Source organism: Equus asinus, chromosome 22 (assembly GCF_041296235.1).
Source record: "Equus asinus isolate D_3611 breed Donkey chromosome 22, EquAss-T2T_v2, whole genome shotgun sequence".
In the NCBI taxonomy this organism is placed as follows: domain Eukaryota; kingdom Metazoa; phylum Chordata; class Mammalia; order Perissodactyla; family Equidae; genus Equus; species Equus asinus.
Genome location: NC_091811.1, coordinates 65,281,299 through 65,302,267, shown reverse-complemented (window position 1 = coordinate 65,302,267; position 20,969 = coordinate 65,281,299). Strand labels below are relative to the sequence as shown.

The window sequence follows — 20,969 nt, the reverse complement described above, 5'->3', positions numbered from 1 at the left end:
CAACACATATTAGAATCCTGGGAATTGGTGCTGAGAAAAAAAACAGTGGAGGTTTGAGGAGATCTCTGAGTTTCTTCCTTAAAGTCTCCTTGCCTTTTCCCTAAGGGCATAAATAGAAGGCTTGGGTGTAAAGAACCATGAATCCCACTGGCCATGTGTGGGGAAAAGGCCCCTCCTATGTAATTGGATATAAAAAAAGAAAATTTCTCTTAGACAGGCACAGGATTTTGGCTGAAGTTCAGCCACATACCTATTCTAAGCTGAATTTGGGTATAGCCCTAATAATTACAGTTACTCTTTAGGAAAAGAGCCCAAGAGGTTTACCTGGAGATTTTTTCCAGATGGAAGCAGGTATGTGAGAAGCACAGTAATGAAGATGTAAACCGGATGAGGCCATTCGTGCCCCATAGTCTTCTCTCCAATCGCTCGAATAGAGGAGATGTTCCCCAGCAATCACAAGGATGATGCAACGCAGCCATCTAACAAACACCAGATGCCTGACTAGCCTTACAAGCTGTAGTGTTAAAGGGAAGGGGGGTGAAATACCAAGTTTGAATGCCTTTGCAGTTATCAATCTGTCATGAATTGTAATCAAACAGAAACAAACCTCTTTATTCCGTCAGTTCCTGGGACAAGTCCATCATATGCCCTGCAGCCCTGCTCTGGGTGTGGTGAGAGCCCTCGGGAATCTGTCCCCCTCCTTCAGTCTCTGATTGCATCGTCTCACTGACTTAGTGACATCAGTAAGGACACCCCATCTCCATCCTGGGGGCTCTACATCCTTCTAAATGAGGAGAGATTAACTGGATCAGCTATGTCAGAAATGGAATATTCTGACCAAATTCATCTTTAGTATCACCTCGATTCTTCCTTTTTTCCATATGGATCCAGAACGTGACTTATTTTTTTTTTTCAGTGGTAGTTAGAAATGACTAGGAGTATTAAAGTTAGTCCCTAGGGAAAAAAAATGGAACTCTCCATTACTGGAGTGTAGAAAAATCAAGGTGTACAATGCTTAATTAGCCCTCTCTGAAATGAGGCAGTGACACTGCAGAATATATTTTGGAAGGGCAAATTGTTATTAATTCGAAATAAACAAGAAACGTAATGAACACATTTTTCTGCTTGTGTAAAACCTACCTGCAACTGAACACCACCCAAATAGCCACTGTCGACACTGGGGGCATTCAGTGTCCAGCTGGAGGCACAGCCTCTGAAGCCCCTGAACTCGGATTTCCATTTGGCCATCTACTAGCTACGCGACTGGTCTTAACTGTGCTGAGCTTCAGCTCCACCATCTGTAAAATGGGGATAAGACCACCCACCTCACACTAGAGTGGTGGATCAAGTGTCTGAATTACAGAGATGACATAATACACAATATCATCAAGGTAAAAAGAAGTCCGTGTGAGAGAGAAGGCCCTGGGAATAAAGCTTCAGGCCATTGCATCTTCACTCTCCTTCGCAACTCTCTCCTGTGCTAATAATACACACAACCTCTCTTACTCTGCTTTCTAGTTATTTCCACACCATTCTACACCCTTACCCTTCAGTGCAGTGCTGGAGTAAGCACCTAATATTTACTAGTTGACTTTCCCTGCTGCCTGTTCCTGAAAATGTGCCAGGTTCCTGCCCAGCCTAGGTGATGATATGGGCCAGGATGTGTTTGCTGGGAGTGGTGCTGGTAGACACTGCGAGGAGAGGAAATACAAACTTCAAAATAAGAAGGAGGCTCCCTGGCATCCACAATCTGACGAGTTAACCAACCTGGAAATTGGGAAAATCTCATGTGGGCCACGGGATCTGACTTGGTTCCCAAATCTCAGGTCACTATGGCCTCATCCTATGGTGGTTCCATAACAGCCCCTCACTCGCATGACAGACTTCCAAGTGTTTCGGGTCAGGACTGCCTGGTTTAGAACCTACAGTCATTTTCTGGTCAATCCCTTTTCAGCTTGGTCCAGAACAATGCTAGCCTGTGGGAGCAAGCGGATGCGAAGACTTCTTGCCAGAATATCTTTCTATGGCATGTGGCACTTTTTCAGATCCCACATCAAAATGGTGACATTCTGTCAGTTATACAGTGCACAATAAACTTTGGTTAGAAGCCAGTCTGGGGTACTTGTAAGCCTGTCCTCAAAGAGAATTCTTAATTCAACCTTTTTTCTATGCCAGCATCTTCTAGAAGTCATTTATTTCATTGTTCAGATCTGGGTAATGACAACAGTTTTCTCACCAAAAAAAAGAGTCACAATTCAGGTACCTGGCAGCTTTGCAAAAATCTCTCGATGGTTTCAAAAAAAAAAAAAAACCATGATGATGATGAAGGTACAGGTAGGAGGAGAGGGAAGAGATGGGAAAGGTCGTGCGTAAATTTATGTACCGAGATCTGTTCTCGACTTCTCGGAACTGCTGAGCTGAATCTTATGGACACGCTGCAGTTCTCGAGAGGCCTGGCGAGCACCACGGGGCACTCCAGGTTCAACCGAGAAATGCCAACAGGAGTTCAGGTGGTGCTGGCCGATGAGGACAGGCTACACCTCCAGAACAAGACAGACGGACAGTGGGGGGCAAGATCAGCTGGAAGGCATGAAGCTTGGCGAAAACTCGTTGATCTATCTCGAAAGAAAGACACCAGTGATGACCATAAAAACCATTTTTGAGAGTCATATAGAAATGCTTTTAAAATTAATACTAACTGAAGTTTTCTCACTAACAGTTCCAAGGCAGTGGTTCTGAAACTTGAACAAGCAGCAGAATCCCATGGAGAGCTTGCTAAAGCACAGATTGCTAAGCCCCCACCCCCCACCCCCCCAGATTTCTATTGCAGTGAGTCTGGGCGAGGTCCTGAAAATCTGGACTTGCAGCAAGTCCCCAGGTGAGGCCAACGCTGCAGTCTGGGACCATGCTTTGAGAAGCGCTGTTCTAAGGGACACCGCATGAAATCGCTCGGCTGTGAATTTTAGGATCCCAGGAACATGACTTAAAGAACTGGCTGAAAAACAAAAGTCCTCATCACCTCGCTTTTCCTCCCCCAAATAAACAACAGCACAAACCAAAAAATTAAAATAAAAAATTTCAATGACAAATACTACTATACCGAAACTCTTCCATAGAGATGACTTCTAAAGGTGAATTCATTTGTGAGCAGTGGGGAACTCCCAACCTACTTCCCTAGAGACCAACCCTTGACAACAGTGTAAGTTTCCCGTCAAATTCTTTAACAGAAGCCTAGGCGTCAGCATGGTATCATTCCTGCATTTTTATCCATGGAGTTATCATAAGGTCCTAAAGTTTAAGCACAAAAAACATATACAAGCTGCTGAAGGTTTTGCTGAGGTGAGGTGAAGGTTGAGTAACTCTGCAAATGTTTCCCTCTCCTGGAATCTTTGGGATCCCCGAGGCCTTTCCCGGGGCCTGGGGTATGGAGAGTTGGACTCGACCCTACTGTCAGAGCCCCAGCTTGCAAAGGTCACATCAGATGAGAGGTGTGTCAGCTGGGTAAGGAGGTGAACAGAGCAGACCACGGCCAACTCTAATGGACAATTCGTGTATCTGAGCTAAAAATAAGAGGAGTCTTCAGATATCAGAGAAAAGATTTTTATAAAGAAATTTTATTGCATAATTTCTGTATACAATAAACATAGGAAAAGGGTTTTTTAATGAAAATTTCATGTCATTTTTCAAAAGTTTTGACTTGTTTGGAGAAAAATTATTACAAAGCTGTCTAAGGCAAAAATAATATTTGACCTTCAGAACCAACGATAGTCCCTTTCGTCATATGCCATATTTAAAGCAAGACATTTTCAATTCAATGATCATGGAGCGGCTTTTAAATTGCTGTGTCATTTGCATTAAAAATTTAAATGCATCTAAGAAGTGAAAAGTTGAAACACATAGAAATGTTCTCTAACAACACACACTGCTGCTTTCTTCAGATCCGTTCTCACGACCGTATGGCCGGACTTTCCACACACCAGCAGAAATCTGCATCTCCTAACGGGGCAGTCAGGCTGGAGCACAGAGGGGCAAGTCCCATGCATTTCCTCCGGTAAATGGCATCACTCCCACAGACCACATACACCTCGCCATATTGACTCAGTTCATTGCACTCCATATCCTGCAAAAATAAATCTAGTGCTCGACAGCTGACATTATTGCTCGCTGACGTTTTAGTAATACATTTCTTTAACATAAGACAGAAATATACTGAAATTTGATACCACTTAAACTCAAAAGCAACCTGGAATTAAACCACATGCATACACTCACTGTCTTTTTTTTCAGTGGATGTTGCATTTTTCTTAAAGTTGATGCTGGAAAATGTGATAGAAGAAAAACCGGCTTGAAACAAAGAGTGAGGATTAGAAAAGGGTTTTTTTCAGGGAAATGTTAAGCCTTACAACAAAAATGAAGGAACGATGAGAACCCAGCATCTCTGGGGAGAGGGAAGAAGCCCGTCATTTATCTTCCTTGTCTGCCCCAACACTGTGGCTTGTGTCCAACGGACCCTGGGGCAGGCCACCATACACAGCTGGAGCATGTGAGAAGTGCTGTGTGTGTCCTCAAGGACAGACTGCTTACTGTGACAGGAATTCCTGGGACACCCCCTTCTTTAGTTGACCCCACATGGGATCCTTGGGTTACTAGGAAATGTTGGGGCTCCCTCTGCAAGGTCAGGAAAGGCTGCTGGGATGGTCTCGATGCTGAGGCTTCAACGGTCTTAAAGTTTACATCTCATTTCTAGAGGGGAGCGGAACCTGCGAATTTCAGAGGGACCCCCGGGCTGAGGTGGAACATCCTGGGAGCTGAGGGAAGAACAACATAACTGATCTGGAATCTCAAAATTGTAGCATATGTGACAATGAAGAGTCACCGGGATGTCAAGGCTCCACCAGGAAGCGTTTGTAGAGACACAGAAGAATGTGGACATGACCACGTTGACGTTTGGATTTGTCACCACTTTTCATGTTCATTTCTCATTATTTCTTTAAAATTGTCAAGCGTCCTTCTTTCTTATTTTTGTCTTGGTGCTAATAAGAAAAGATGCCAGTTTTCATAAGCTCTCAAAGATTAACAAAAGCAATATTTTTTTTAAACTACATTTCAGGATTACCATTCAAGCTACAAACACAAGCTATATCAGTCATAAGCTGCACCTTCACACCTGGCTATGGCAATGTCAACTGAAATCACCATCGGTCATACCCGTGAAACCCGGATTGTGCACAATGACATCCATTCCACCAGACTGAATGTTATACAGCAAGCAAGCAGAGCTTCTCAGAGTAAAACCAGCCATACTGCTACAAAGAAAACTTTCTGGCTCCTGGCCCAACTGTTTCCATACCAATCAGCTAAGTCAACCCTCTCTCTGCTTCTTTCCATTTCAAATGCCTGGGCTTCAGCCTTTGAGGCAATTAGAACCAGATCAGTTTAATTTTACCACACTGATCTTTACTGTATAGCAATGGAGTAATTTTGCCCTGAGAGTGTCAATTATTTTACAAAGATTCTAAGTCCCAGTTTATACACGAAGAACAGGCATGGAGAGGCTAAATGGCTTGTCACACAGCAGATTAGGGTCAAGGGTGGGACTGGAGCTCCTGGCTATTTCTATTTTAACCCCCAACATCCTTCCAGAGGTCGCCTGAACTTGTGCCGAGGTCCCTCGCTTGGGGCTCTGTCTGTCACTTGCAGTATCTTGCCAGCTCTGCCGCCCGGCACTGGTATTTTAGTACCCAGGACCCCCTCCTTGGTCTTCTCTGCTCTCTCTTATCTCTGCTGCCGTGATGAAGCGTGCTGCCCCGATGTTTTATTTTAGACAGTGGAATTCACCCAAATGCCCTTCCAGCTGCCGCTAGTATTAGGTGCGAGGGGGACGGACTTGCGAAAGGCAATGGCAGGTGTGCTTTGTGAACTGTGGACAAAATGGGGCTCAAGATTTTACAGTTGTCTTACATTCCAATGTTTTCAATGGAAAATAAAATAAAAGAAAGGCCTGACCATGAGGTAAATGTTTACTTCTCTGCCATACCGCGCAGTGCGCCCCCTCAGGTCTGGCAACAATTTAACATAAGGAAAGACTTTAGGCCTTCACACCCTTTTAGAGAGAATAAACGACCTTAGCTCAAACTTTCCACAGGGCTGAGAAGTCTCCTAAGACATCACCCCGTCCTTATCTTAGGTAGATCCGCGCCAGTGCAGCCTCCGGGCCATGTGGCTCGCAGGTCTGCGTGCCCGGTGCTTCCGAGCTCCGGTCTCTGCCCCGCCTGGGAGATCTTGATTGTCAAGTGTGAAGCCCAAGCACCGTCTGCCTCTTAAGCAAGGGGAAAAAAAAAAATCTTAAAAGAAGCTATGTGCTCAAATAAAATAATCCCAAATGGTGCCTAAGTGGCTTGTGAAGAAGTTTTGCAAAACTCTCTCTGTTCGCTAAAGTTGTAAAGACTTCCAGATCTAATCGATAGCAAAATACATTGATGGTCAGGGCCTCTGTTTAAGCAAAAGAAGAAAAATATCCATAGCACAAAACTGCCCTTATACTTTTTGAAAAAATATATCTACAATAGACAACTCTGATTTTGTAATAAGCTGTGCGTTAAGTACACTTGTCCACCGCCCGCCCGCCCTCTACAGCTCCGCCTTGTCCGCCCGGCCCTCGCTGCCCGCCCCGCTGCCCCCAGCGCCGAGGCCGTCCGCAGGTGTGAAGGACAGGGAAGCCGAGTTGATGCAGTATCTTTTGCCGGTTGGACGAGGGCCGTCATCAAAAATGTGCCCAAGGTGAGCACCGCACTGCAAGAGAAGAGCGAGATGTGAGGGAAGAGCGCGTACAAAGCAGGCTTTGAGAGGAACGCACATTAAGCCGTTAAATGGATGACCAGCCTGGAGGGGAATGACGGAAACCATCGTGGATGATTTCTAATCCGCCTGTCAATAGCTGCAAAGATGGTTTCTGGCAGGCTTTGCACCACATGCTGAGAATAAAAAACGCTAGAATTGTGCATATCAGAAATCATTTAGGAGCCACTGTATTTTTTGATCTGTGAAGTCTCTCAGCCAGCTGAAAAACAACTGCAGTAATTTTATGAATTGAGTTGACCCTTGATCTCCCCTTGTAAGAAACATGGCAGCATAAAATCTCTCCCCCTTGGCATTACTTCTGGCTTTGGACGGGTGGGTTTCAGATATGCAGAAGTCCACTGTAAAAGATACTGTTTAACTGGCCGTGACGGAGGTGATGTTTGCTTTCATGGGCAGTAAAACTTAACATCAGACAAGCGCTGGATGTTCTTGGAATCCGGCAAAGCGATGGCAAGGCTCAACAGATTTATGTCACGGTCACCAGGACTGCAAGTGTGCTGAATGGAAACTCGCTAGTCCACCCGGTTGTTGGTCATTTTTTTCTGGCTTCCAATAGGTGGAGTGCCATGCTGGCTTCTGTACCCACGTGAACTATATTATGCGGAGAAGGAATAAGCTGCTTAGCTCAAATCTATGCTACTGACTATCCAAAAGGCTGGGGAAGGAGAAGAGGCCCAGAATGCAGAGGCAGGAAGAGGTCTGGTTGGTTATGACAGTGTGTAAGTGAAATCCAGCCAGAGACAGTGTCTCCAAAAAGGCTGGCTCACTGAACACGCCCTGCACTAAGTACAGCTCTGATGCGGGGTCCACTCCAGGAGCTGACAGCTGCCATCACACGGATCTCCCTCCCTTTCTCAGCAGGGACAGGGGTGAAGGATGTGGGGACGTTAGTGCACCACATTCGAACAGGCTGTGAAAACACATCATTCGTCATGAAACAAAGAAACCAAAGCCTCGAGCAAATGACTTCATTCACTCATTTAGCGCCTATTTAGGGAGCTCCTGCTACACGCCAGGCAATGCCCCAGACCCTGGAGACACAGGCCACAGACCCTGGCCTCATGGAGCGCACATTCTTGCGACAGAGGCAGATAATACACAGGAAAGAAGGGAACTGGAAAGGATGGTGGGTGGAGATGAATGCTAAGGAGGAAAATGAGAGGAAGTGGTCTGGAGCGTCAGGGCTGGGGGCTGACTGTAGGAACGGTGTCAGGGTGGCTTTCCTGGGATGACTTAGGAATAAGAACCTGAAGGAAGTGAAGGTGTGGATATCCTGGGAGAGCATTTCGAGCCAAGAAGAAGAGTCAAGATTTAGGGAACAGGGGCCAGCCCCGTGGCCAAGTGGTTAAGTTCATGCGCTCCACTTCGGCAGCTGAGGGTTTGGCCGGTTCGGATCCTGGGTGTGGACATGGCGCCACTCATCAGGCCATGCTGAGGCGGCGTCCCACATGCCACAACTGGAATATACGACTATATACTGGGGGGGCTTTGGGGAGAAGAAGAAAAAAAAGAAGATTGGCAACAGATGTAGCTCAGGTGCCAATCTTTAGAAAAACAAAAATGAGCATGAGAGAAGAGGCATATAGATGATTTATTAATTCCTCTCACTGTGCTTGTTTAGTGTAAAAAACACTTATAAACTGCAGGGAAAGAGAGTAGGAATTAATAAAGGGATGGGGTTAAGATAACAAACAAAGATGACAAGAAAGAAGTGAGGGACTATGCTCATTATAACGGAAAGAACTAGAATCTGTTTCCCCACTGAAAGTGCTAAACTCAATTCTTGAGGGTTCTCTAGTTATTAATAAATAGCACAAATAGTAACTTTGACTATATGGCACTTCCATGTTAAAAGTGCATTCTTACTTTACTGCCAACATACTGTGTCAGCTTATTAAAGAACTAAAAATGAACCCTGAACTGATTTGATCTATTGCCTGGAAAATATGAAACAGGCCTAAAAAACAAATCTTGCATTATTTTACCACATTCTATGCAGGTTTAGGTAATATCAAGGCTGACAGCTCAGATTGCTTTTTCTTTCTATAAACATTTGAGGCCAAATTTTCAGGCATCAGCAGCTAAGATGCGCCAGTAAAATTACATATGCTTACCCAGTGGACCCAGGAAAACACCTCTTGCTGCCCGCCAATAGAGTGGGTGCGTAGGCCAATGTGAACCAGCGCTCTCCGTGAACAGCGGGTGTGCACAAGCCTTGTTCTCTCACGCAACCCTGGCACTTCACCACCTGGCATGTGAGAGGTGGAGTTCTCATATCAAAGCCTCAGATAGGTTTTGTTTTGATTTGTTTTGTCTTAATGAGAGAATACAGCTATGTGAGCAAAATAAATGATATTGCCTTTATTAATCGTCTCTCAGACATCTTTAGAAAACAGTTCTATTTACCTTACTCCCAAAGAAAGCACAGTCAGGAGATACTTGAAGCCATTTAGGAGTATTTACGTGGTCTTCATTTCCCAGATCATTTTTCTAAAGTCCAAATTAGAGTAATTTAATGTGTTGTATTGAGTTGGTTATCGGTCTACAGTTTCATTTGCTAAATCTGGAACTAGCCTTTTGGTTAAACAGAAAGGAAAACACAGATTCTAGATGTTCCTAATCCAGGCAAAAGAAAAAAGAAGGGGGGAGGGGTACGAAGAGAAATTACAGTTCGGAAAAGGCAACAAAAATCATTTGCAAACAACTGTCTGGGTTGGGGATGGGGTGGGGAAATCCTCAGAAAAGGTGTGAGTCCCCGAAAAACGACAGTGACAGCTTCGCCACCCTTGTCTCAGGTGTTGTGGAAGCTTCACGCCAGGCTCGGGCCGAGGGAGGGGCAACACTTCCAAACACAGCAAGGCGTTCATTTAAACCGGTGCCACCGCAAACATGGCCGCCCCACTGCCCGCGAAGCTGCAAGGTCATTTGTCTGACAGAAGCCCAACCACACAGCGCCATTTCTGCTCCCTCCCAGGGACACCCGGTCTCCCATAAAAGACTACTGCCCGGTTTCTTTCAAAAGTGCAGGAGGCCTGAGGCTCCTCCCTGTGGGGAACGCACATGGAGCCCCTTCTTTCCAGCTCCTACCCCTGGCCGGGGGCTGGGATGATGAATGGAAGTTGTCAGTGATGCATTGTTTCTTTAGCCGCCTGTGAGCTCTGCCTCCTCAGCCCCAGCCAACTGGCAATGTTTTGGGATCTCTCAGCACACCTGGTTGTAACTGAAACAAACTGGTTGCCCGATGAAGAAATCTCTGGAACCTGCTGTTAATGATTTATTTCAGGGCCGACTCTTTGGTGCGCATTTGGAAAGTTGTTTTAAAACGGTTATGTATTTCTTTGTTTTACAGGTAGAATACAAACGATAACTAAACATTCTAGCTCTCATCCTGAAAAAGCCTGAGATAAGGGTTCAAAAGAAAATTTAAAAATTACCACAAGAGTCCTTTATCACCTTAGCCCCTCCTCAGAAAAGCTGGCACCTAAAGAACCTGCAGAGAGAAACGAAAGACACACCCCCACCCCCCGACACACACACAAAAAGTGATGGAGCATCAAATTTAACCTAATTCCTTAAAATCTGCCTGCAATTCTCCATCATGTGCATAAGAAATACAAATAGCGCATTCAACGCAGACACATAGTTCTGCACTGATGTATTTCCAACTGTCCTAGAGGGCTTTCTCCCAGCTATTCCTAGGATGTTTGGGGCTCTATTATTGTCATTTTCTCTTAAGCCTTTGATCTACAAGATGAAGCCGTTTCAAAGCAGGTCTTCTACACTCGGGCACATGGGGCAGGATGGGAAGGAGGAAAGAGTTTCAAGAAGGAAAGCAATTTACTTTGCCAGTAGTATCCTGTGTTCTCCCACCGTTATTGAAGACACTTGTGGGTAAGTACGGCTCTTTTCCTCTGTGCCTGTGATATTAATCTTTTGCCAAGGAAATGATTGTGAAGTCACCAGTTTAGCATTATGATTTTACTGAAAGATCAAGAAAAAGAGAGATGGGCTGTGAGTCTGAAACCCTATTGTAACACATGGGTATCTTTAATCATAGGCAATATATGAGTTGTCATCTGCAAAAGATTAATAAGGTTTGGGGGGTTCCACCAAAAACTGCTCAACTTTTGAAAAATACTCCGTGTTGGTGGATATTTACCTTTCTGTTGATTTGGCTGACTTAGAACAAATTAACAATGATCTAAAACAAACTTAAGGGATCTACCATAGACTCAAGCAGTAATAGCAGCAGTCATAAATAGACTCCAACTCGGGTAAACTCAGGGACCTGATGGTTTCCTCAAAGATTATTACAAAAAGCTAGGTGATTTATTGGTCTCCCATTCACTGCAGATGTACAAGTTTGATCTAAAGATGGAAGAATTCCCCAAGTATTTCCAGGAGGGACTTACTATGTTGAACTGCAGCTTAAACCATGCAAATCTAACCTCTTTGCACTGAATTTAAACTCGTGATAGAGCATTGCTTAACAGGCTGGGGTTGGAGGATTAGGGAGAAGCTGGCAAACAACTATTCATAGTAGTCAGCGAAACTGGAATAGGAGCAATGTATTTTATCACTAGCAGAAAAATGTAAATTTAATAAAATTAAGGAAAATTCTTATAATTGAAAATTGTTAGGAAATGGCTACAGCCGGGGGAAGATACGGGTTCCCACCAAAGTGGGCAAATTTAAGATCAAGATTTTCTTTGGAAGGGATAACGGGAATATAACTCCTCAATTCAGTAAGCAGAATAGTAAAAGAAAACAAATATGGTGGCAACAAAACTGAGAATGTAATGGGGTAACCTACCCCCTCCACAAGCAGGAATCCTGACCAGGGCAATGGAGGAGGCCACCTCTGGGCTTGTTTTCTGTGCTGTCAAGTTAATGATCAGGCGGGGTGCTCGGTCTCCCACACAGCAATCCTCTTAGAAGGACCTGACTGCAATATTTCTCTGAAAAGTGATGATGGTACTGAGTCAATCTTAACTTTCCCAATAAATTTTACAAAAATAATATTACCTAAGAAGTCACCAGACACATGGAAAAACTACAATGTAGTGTAAAGAGATGGTAGGTCACGGCTCCCAACGTGTTTATAATTCCTACCCAGATATGAGGCCTAATTCACTGCATGGTGTGATCCCATATCATGATTAAAAAAAAAAAAAGTAGAAGAAGAATCCTAAGTACTAAAGCAAGAATTAGGGGACAATAGGCCAAAAAATATCACCATGTTGCCAGGCAAGCAAGTTGAGTCTACCGGTTTCATCTATGGAGTTCAGGTCACTTGTGCAAGTCGGCAGTAAAAGGGTCTTCGGGTGTAGACACCCCATCTCTACTACAAGGAAAGAAATACTCCACACAACATGTCCAACTGAGAGTGTCTGTGAGATACTGAAAGCATCTAACAGATTATTCATAACACAGCCATATTGATGCAATTCAGTCCAGAGAAAAGACAAGCCATGCGAACTCAAAATACAAGAATTTTAGAAAGAGGAGAAGCAAATCAGAGAAGTTTCCCACACTATCACCATCAAAAAGGAAAAAAAAGATGGGAGAAGCTGCGAGCAGGGGAAGAGAACACATAAACTGAAAGAACAGAAAGTAAAAGAGATAATCTGATAACAAAAAAGTGCTGAGAATGAGGAACTTGGAAGTAAAAGTCAAGTGGTTACTCTAGTATGGAAACCATTAAATCAGTGATTTTTTCTTCAAGTCAAGATAAAAAGGATGAATGAGAAAATGGAAGAGAAAACTGAAGAAAAATGTAAAACAAAAGGAAAATAAAGGTGTGCATGAAACACACAAACTAAAAGACAAACAAATTGAAATGAAAGACATTGAGCACACTTTAATTTCGTGAACTCATTGCATTTGTGTGGCAGACATCCCTTGCTCTGTCCACATGGGGAAGAATCCAGCAAACGTATCATTCTTTAGGGCTGGAACCCAATTATTTTCTACGTGGAACTTACTTTGCAAAGCATGTATTTTTACACATGCCTTAATGGAACAAATTCCCCTCCCTCTTCTCTCTCTGTCTTTTTTTTTTTTTGTTAGAGATTAGCCCTGAGCTAACATCTGTTGCCAATCATTTTTTTTTCTTCTTCTCCTCAAAGCCCCCCTGGTACATAGTTGTATATTCCAGTTGTAGGTCCTTCTGGCCCTGCTCTGTGGGATGCCACCCCAGCATGGCTTGATGAGTAGTGCTAGGTCTGGGCCCAGGACCCAAACAGGTGAAACGCTGGGCCGCCAAAGCAGAGCACACAAACTTAACCACTTAGCCACAGGGCCAGCCCCCAACTTTCTTTAAGACTTTTATTTAAGAAAGAGTCAAACGCTTTCTAAACATGAGAAGTAAAGGTGGTGGAAAAAGAAGTCGAAGACAAACAGGTCAGTGTCAGATCTTCACCCAGCTTTTAGGAAGGACCCAAAGAACAGCAACACTCAGCTAGGCCTTTGACCAAAGGGCTGAGGGCTAGGCCCAGGTTAGCTCAATCTCTCTTAGTAATGTTGCCTAATTTTGGCTCAGTTTGTGGTTTTATTTCTCTTTGATCACTATAGGACACCTTCATAATGGTTTTTTCTTGACCACTAATGATGTTATCTCCGTGGCTGCCACAGAGAAAGGAGGCAGTTTATTCCAACTGTGAATTTTAAGAATTAGTCACAAAGACATCAGAGAGTAGGGCCATATGGAAAGTTATTATCTCATGCCTCACTTTTCCTGTGCCTTTTTTATTTGGTTTTCATAGGACTCTATGTTTGAAAGTGGGTTCTGTGTCAAAAGGAGAGTAGCAGTCATATAACAGCCTTTAAGTCAGTTTAAAAAAAAGAAAGAAAAAAACAGCTTTTAGCCTTAAAAGAGGTGTACTAAGTGCTATGTACCAACTTACAAATTACTACCATCCTACCCAGTTACTTTTTTGTCGAATATTTTAGATTCCTAGGTAGATAGTCACAATTTCTTTTTGTGGAAGTTGTAAAAATATCAATTAAAATTCAATTGAATTCAAAACTGAACTGAATTAAACTAATTGCTGGGGAATCAGGGATTTTTTTTCTAATTTCAATGTGATTCTTTATGGTGCATTTGTCTGTCTATCTATCTATCTACTGACCTATCTATCCGTCCATCCATCATCCATCCATCCATTCATCCAACCATCTAACCACCCATCAATTTATCTATATGAGCCCCATAAAGAGTTCTGGAGCTAAATGCCCAGATTCAAGTCTCAGTTCTGTCACTTAAAACTACATAAATTTACACAAGTGTAACTGCCCTCATTAAGCCTGTTTCCTCAACTGTACAATGAGAGAGAACACCACCATCATACAGTGTCTACAGTAATCCACCTCATACGGTTATTGTGAGCATTAACCAGGGGTGCTTTTAAAAACGCTGATGTTCAGGCCTCACCCAGACCAATGAAATCAGAATCTGTAGGGGTGAGACTCAGAATCAGAAAGTGCCACTATCTTGCTCAGAGACTCATATCTGAGAAACAAGAGTAAAGTGAAAATGTGACTTAGATAAAATATGAAGGAAGAGAGTGGTCCTCATACTTAGAAGACAGTAAACTTGCTAGCCTTATTTCTTTTTAAAAAAAATGTAAACAGAAATTCATGAGATGGTTGGGTTCAAACCAATCTCCCTCCCTACTTGGTAGTAAATATGCCACCTACTCCCTAAAACTCTCCCGCCCGATGAAGGGGGAGACAGGGCGGGTAAAGAACGCTGAGGGAGTCCCACATGGCCATCACTTCCCTATTCCAGCTGCCCGACTGTACCCCCTTTACCTCTGATATGTGCAACAGACCTCCCCCACCCAAAATACCCCGGTATCAATGAATTTCAGCGTCACAATACTCAGACTATCATCTCACTACCTAAAGCAAGATGAGAACAGGACTACCTACTCTAGAAGAGAGTATGCAGTTGTTCTTATTCTGTGCACAAGAAGGTTCTGGCCATGCCTCTGGCTCTGAGCACAAAACACCCACAAGTTCAACTCTCTTGCTTGGGATGACAGATTAGCAATTTTGGCCTCCTCCTCAACACATGCTCATTTTCTCCCTTAGAGCCAGCACTATGTTGGTTAGAGCAGGGTGGAAGGAAGGAAACAGAACATCTTTGGAAATGAGGATAGGTCCACAGACCAGGAGAAGTGGAGAAGGAATTACCTTATTGCGTATTCCCACTCTGCCTTCACGCAGCGACCACTGAACTTCCTCTTCCCAAGGCCATTCTCCAACCTCCCTCCTCACACGCACCCAAGGAAGGCTGTTTCTTAGGTCTTTGGTGACCGTGTTTGGATCATGACCGTTAAAAGTATCATCACTGAGCAAGGGGCACACAGAACTGCAGGGAGAGGGGGATTATCTAGACATGAGATGACGTAAGGCCATGTAATGAAATACGCGCACCCCTAAGAAGAGCCCACTGCCTGCTGTATCGAGTCAACTGAAGATGAATTTCCCTACCAAGGATTTTGTTAAAGAGTGTTGAAGCCAATGACTGACATTTAACTGGACATGCTAACCACCTGAACACTCAGATATCATTAGAATTCTATGGAGACTTCATTGTGCTTGTCTATCCCTTTTGTGGTCAGTCATGTGGCTTTTGCTGCTATATTTAGCACAACTAGGAGTCATGAAGATGTTTTCAAGGCAGAGTGAGTAACACATTGGGTTTTGGGGTTGGGTTAACTGACCTGGGAGCAGCTTGTTTCCACCCTGTGCATCCCGTAGGAAAAGTCATCTGTGAATGTGATTGCATCTGAACTGATCACGTCATGGAATGAAGGCCAACCTGGGGCAGAGCAGGCACAGGAATCAAAACAGAGAGGAGAGAGAAACAGTCATGGTTAGAATGCAGTTTTAAAGAAATACTAAGCAAAGAATGGAAATCCTTAGTATATGAATCATGCTTAACTTTTTCAACCTGAAAAGAAAAACAGGTCAAAAGCTGAAGGATAATACATTTTCCAAGAATGCAACTATTTTTTAAGAGTAACCTTTTCCTCACATACAGATTACAGTTGCCTTGGGATTTTATGTTTCATGAGCTATTCTCAGACCATCCAGTAGCTTTGTAGAGCATGCCTGAACTGATAAAGCTCTCTCTCTCACCACTTTCTGTTCTCTCTTATCTTTGGACTCCCTGGCTATGGCCCTGAAGCACCACGAGTCTTAATAGTGTGACGTTTTCCAAAACACAATCCAATGGGTCTGGCCATTAACTTTTCAGCTATTCCATGCCTCTTTAAGAAGCATGCTTTTTCAGTACTTGGTTTAGGTGGTTAAAACATTTTTTTAAAAAAGTGAATACTCTGTTGTTTCCATCTTAATCTAATTTCTTGGGACAGGCGCTATCTGGAAAGCACAGCTTCTGTCTCTTTTATGGGCGAGAGTCTTGCTCACTTCACAGAGGAAAGGCATGGAGCAGTGTTCCTCAGGCAACTCTGGGGAGCACCTTCTCTCAAATAGCATCTTGTTCCAATTTTCATTTTTTCTAATGATTTTTAAAATATGCACACAGCTCTAAGAAAGTCAACGGTAAGTGGACCACAAGGTTGTACAAACGGTTATGAGTGTACAGTAGGGTTTTATGTTCAGTACTTATGGGCATGTTTTTACGTGTTTCCAGAAAATATGTCTGGAGCAGCTGAGCAGAAGCCTGCATCTCCGAAATAATGAAAGAGGTGCGATGTTGCTGAATTGCTGTTGCAATTCTTTTTCTTCTTCAGGAGCCAAATTTATTCCTGCAGAAAGGAGGAGGCCTTTAGAAACACGGTGCTTTGCGCGGACACACCTATTGAAAGCAAACAGAACGCAAACTTCGACAATACCATTTCCAGTTTCAAACAAAACAAATTAGCTCAGGCCAAGTTTTTATGAGGAATCCGTGGAGCTCCCCACCCCTGCTGTGCGGGTGACAGTCAGCTTTCAGAGTCAGTGCGAGATATAACACCCCGAGCTTAGACGCTTTACAATTCCGCGATGTGAGTTCAAGATTGCTGCGGATCACCAGGAAAATTGTAACCCTGTAGATATACCATTCCATAAAAATTAATTACGCTAAGACACACCAGTATTTTTCAGAGAACTCATTTCTCCCTATTTTCTAAATTTTAAAGAGAACCTGAAGACATTCTAGGCTATAGCACTTGGTTTATAATGACTACTTGACTCATTTAGGTGTTCTTTTTTGTTGTTCAACGGCAGAAGTGCCAGTTGCTAGTAAAGAGAGGTTTAAGGGTGAGGTTGGAGGACATTGAAAAGGAAAGTCATTTATCTAAGAAAAGAAAGAGAACATTCTGGCTTCTTTCAACCTCCCATATCATGACTCATTTGATTGCAGTTTATGGCAACTAATATTATGGGGGGACATACTTGATTCAGTAGTAAACAGATAAACAGGTTTAAAAAAAAAACCTTAGCTACCCCCTCACACACATATTTTCATATTTATAGAAGTCAAAATAGATACAGAGAAATATATATATATCTCCCCCAGTGGTACCTCTGCATCTTCTGTGTACTTGCCTTGTTCTACTTAGCACGCCCGATCTGTGATTTATCAGTTTTCGTGCCTTCCTCCCTGACTAGGTGGTGAGCTCCTTGCAGGCAGATTCTGAAACCGGTGACTGAGCACTCTCACTGTCCACCATGGTGTATAGCCCAGAGGCACACTTCAAACATTTATTAAATTGATGCCCAATTAGCCTTAAACAAGTTAGTGGGATGAATAATTGTGGTACATCACACAGTCGCACAGAAGAAAGAATGTAATCATATTCCCTTTTTACGTACTAAATTAAGAAATATCAATGTTAATTTCTCGCTGGAACATCCAACTTGGCTCAATCACTGTAATTCAGCCTCTCTATGTAGGTGAAGTAGCCTTATTATTTATTTAGCGTGGGAAAAACATGAAGATCATCTAGGTCACTCACTTTCCAGGGTTCGGAGGAGGAGGCGGGGTCAGGGGACCAGAGGCGAAGTTACTAGCCAACATTACACAGGCAGTAAGTGGCAGAGCCCGAACGAGAATCCAGGTGTTCTGACTTCAGTCTTGGGCTCTCTTCCTGTGTTCCACTTTCTTCCTCAGTAAAAGGCTGGGAGGTCGTTCACGTAAACACTCGCGCAGGAAGGAGGTTGCAAGTTTTAAGAAATGTGTTTCCACGTCTGGATTAGTTGATAGTTACACCTTTGCACTTGGGACCTCCAGGTGGAAGCCAACAAGGAGTGTATCCTAACAACACTGATGCTCTCCCCTTCTGAGGACCAAACTGTTCAAAGGGAAAGTCCAACAGTAATGAGGTAAATGATGTAATCTAGTTTGGAACGTAGGTAGCTTCTTATTCTCTTACCTAAAACAACCACCAAGACTTGGAAGGTCACCCTTAGGCAATAATATTGAGAAAACTGTTAATTCTATTTGCAGTTTCTTAATTCTAATTCTTTCCTAACTATGAATCATTGCCTACTAAAGATTTTAGTGAAGACTTTTCAAAGAGCTATTAAAACTATACAGCTATACATTTTGTCTTCATGAATTCAATATTTACAGAATTTTCCAGAAGACTATATTCAAGAATTGAGCAGCGTGAGGTGGAGACACAGAGTAGAGGTTCTCAAAAGATTTCAGTGTTTCTCAGAAAAGTGTTGACACAAATAGTCAATTTGTTGTTTACCATGGTGTTATTTAAACATAGGAAGAAACACTAAAAAGAAGATATTTCAAAACTCCCCCAAATTCAGTGTCCCTTTGCACTGTAAAAGAAACGCAGTTTTCAAGATGCGCTATTGGACCCAGATCTTAATCAGTGGAGACTGCCAAGGGCAGCCATGTTGAAGACTATAATCCCACGTGATGGAACACATTTCAAAGGAGAATCATGCAACTTCACCAAGAAGAGTAACAAAAGAGAATGTTGACTTCTTCTGCTAGATCTCTCAGAAAAATCGAAGCTCTACAGAAAGAGAATCCATCAGAAAGGTAGGTCCTATTGACAGTCAAACTAAGACGGACCTTCATCCAAGAATAAACTGTCTTATGGCAGAGAAGGCACAGCGATGACAGCACTTTGAAAGCGGCATTCCCTCATCATGTGAAAGTATTTAAAGGAGGAACTCTTCACTGCTGTAAAAATCCTCAAAGGAAACCCTGCCCCCACTCCTAATAATAAGGAAAGTGCTTCAAAGGGTGATAGGCAAAGACTGAAGCAATCTGGGTCTTGTTGAGAAAATTATCTTGAGCAAAGGGGGAGGGGCGTGTTTATGTCAGTTTTGACATTAAAGAAAGATCATCCATCCTCCTTTCTCTAGGATTTCCCTTTTGGTCTTCTCATCTAACAAAACATTATTTGTTTTGGATGCATTCCATGCACTTTTTAAAAGGGAAGTCATGTGAAAACCTGTATAAACAGAGTTGGCTCACCCCATCCCCAATACAGCCCTTTCTTTCTATTTGATGAGGTTGGATTTGGGCATATTATCATTCTATTTCCAAGAATATAAACTTTATTAGCCTATTATTATCAAGAATATCTTATATTCAATAAATAGGCTCTCCCCTTAAAGGATTCTGATCTTAAGATGTAAATAAATACAGGTACTCCAGCTAAAGCAGACAAGCTGAAATATGGGACCTCTGCTTCCATTTTATCCAACCACTGGCCAAATTACCCTGCAGACATAACAGTACTGTGGGTATAATGTGAAGCAAATCCAGAAATTCATTTACACCTCAAATATAAGAGCAAGTGATCCAGTTTATTAATAGAAGATCCTTGGTGCTTGCTACCATCCAACTAGAATGAATTTTTTTAGATTGCAGTGAAAAAAAAATGGTTCCTTCTCACTCATAATGTAGCTTAATAAAGCTGCTCTGAGTCTACTTGAACCCATAACTGAACAGTGACATAGCTCTCCACAAGTAATGTTCTGTTGACAAATTGTACATGTTTTACTCCAACTGCCTCCTGAGACAAACTTTCCCAGCCCTCTATTCCAACTTTTTCCTCCGTCCTTTCAAAAATCTTTGAAACAAGTTGTTAAAACTAGCAGCAGATTATAAACAAGTTGAAGCCAATTCCATCTGTAGCACGTCTAGAAAATGCGGCCCTCATTCCCCTATTCTTCATTTACCGACGGTTGCTATACAGCTTCCACTCCCCCTACATCCTCCCCCAACCTCCAGATAAAAATTAGAAACCTCAGTGGAGTCGGCTACATGACCCCTCGGCAGAACACAGCAGAAACTACTCATGACTAAGAACTCATTGACTTGAAATGTAATTACAAATATTTTATCATCTTCAAACGCAAAGTAAGTTTGAGCACAATAAATCCCAGTTGGGCTTGGGCGATGGTTTAATAATGATGACACATGGTTTTGGTGAGACTAGCTGGAGATCTATATTTGCACATCTATATTTTTCTGTGTGTACCAATTCTCACAGCTCTATAATTCTAGGACCATATTTCAAAATTTGTAGCTTTTAGTTTCTTTGTAGCCAGAATCTGTTAACCTCAGTGACCACAATTTACCTTATTAGCTACTTCCAGCCAAATAATAAAACTCTCTATGAAGACCCCCTGCTAACAAGAATTGTTTGATGCTTAGAGCCCTGATTCTTGCCCAATTATTCACTTCATTGACACTTCAAGTATAACTTCTATTTCATTTTAAAAAGGATGATTCTCTATTCCCCCTCAAAGACCCAAAAGTTTAAGTAGTAATCAGCCAAACATATACATGTGTAGAAAATCAAATTGTGCAAGATGACTCATAGTGAAATATTCCCTTTCAATTCTCCCCACCACTGCAGACAACCACGTTTAACAAGTTTTTGGTTTAACTCTAAAACATACACTTACGCTGATATTTCTTGATTCCTTCATTTTAAATTTGTGCTGTCCAATACAGTAGCTACCAGACATGTATCATAATTTAAATTTAAATTAATTAAAATTAAGTAAAATGAAAATTTCAGTTCCTCAGTCACACTAGTCACATTTCAAGTTCTCAAGTCACACATAGTTAATGGTTACTACGTTGGACAACACAGTCCAACACAGGTATA

General features: G+C 42.7%; 1 protein-coding gene across 8 annotated transcripts in view; it reads right to left on the bottom strand.

The window, feature by feature from the left end:
* MSRB3 (methionine sulfoxide reductase B3) overlaps positions 1-20,969 on the bottom strand; it is a 172,709-nt gene that overhangs the window by 11,148 nt on the left and 140,592 nt on the right. For 6 of the 8 annotated variants that reach the window (XR_011496927.1, XR_011496930.1, XM_070494330.1 and 3 more), the window contains 2 exons: positions 15,591-15,688; positions 3,594-6,792 (listed from right to left, as the gene is read on the bottom strand). Coding sequence is in view for 4 of the 8 variants with exons in the window: in XM_070494330.1 (XP_070350431.1) it covers positions 6,631-6,792; positions 15,591-15,688 (260 nt within the window). In the remaining 4 variants the exon portion in view is untranslated. Of the gene's footprint in view, positions 1-3,593; positions 6,793-15,590; positions 15,689-20,969 lie in introns of those variants that run through there. The other 2 variants (XR_011496931.1, XR_011496928.1) reach the window with 1 other exon arrangement.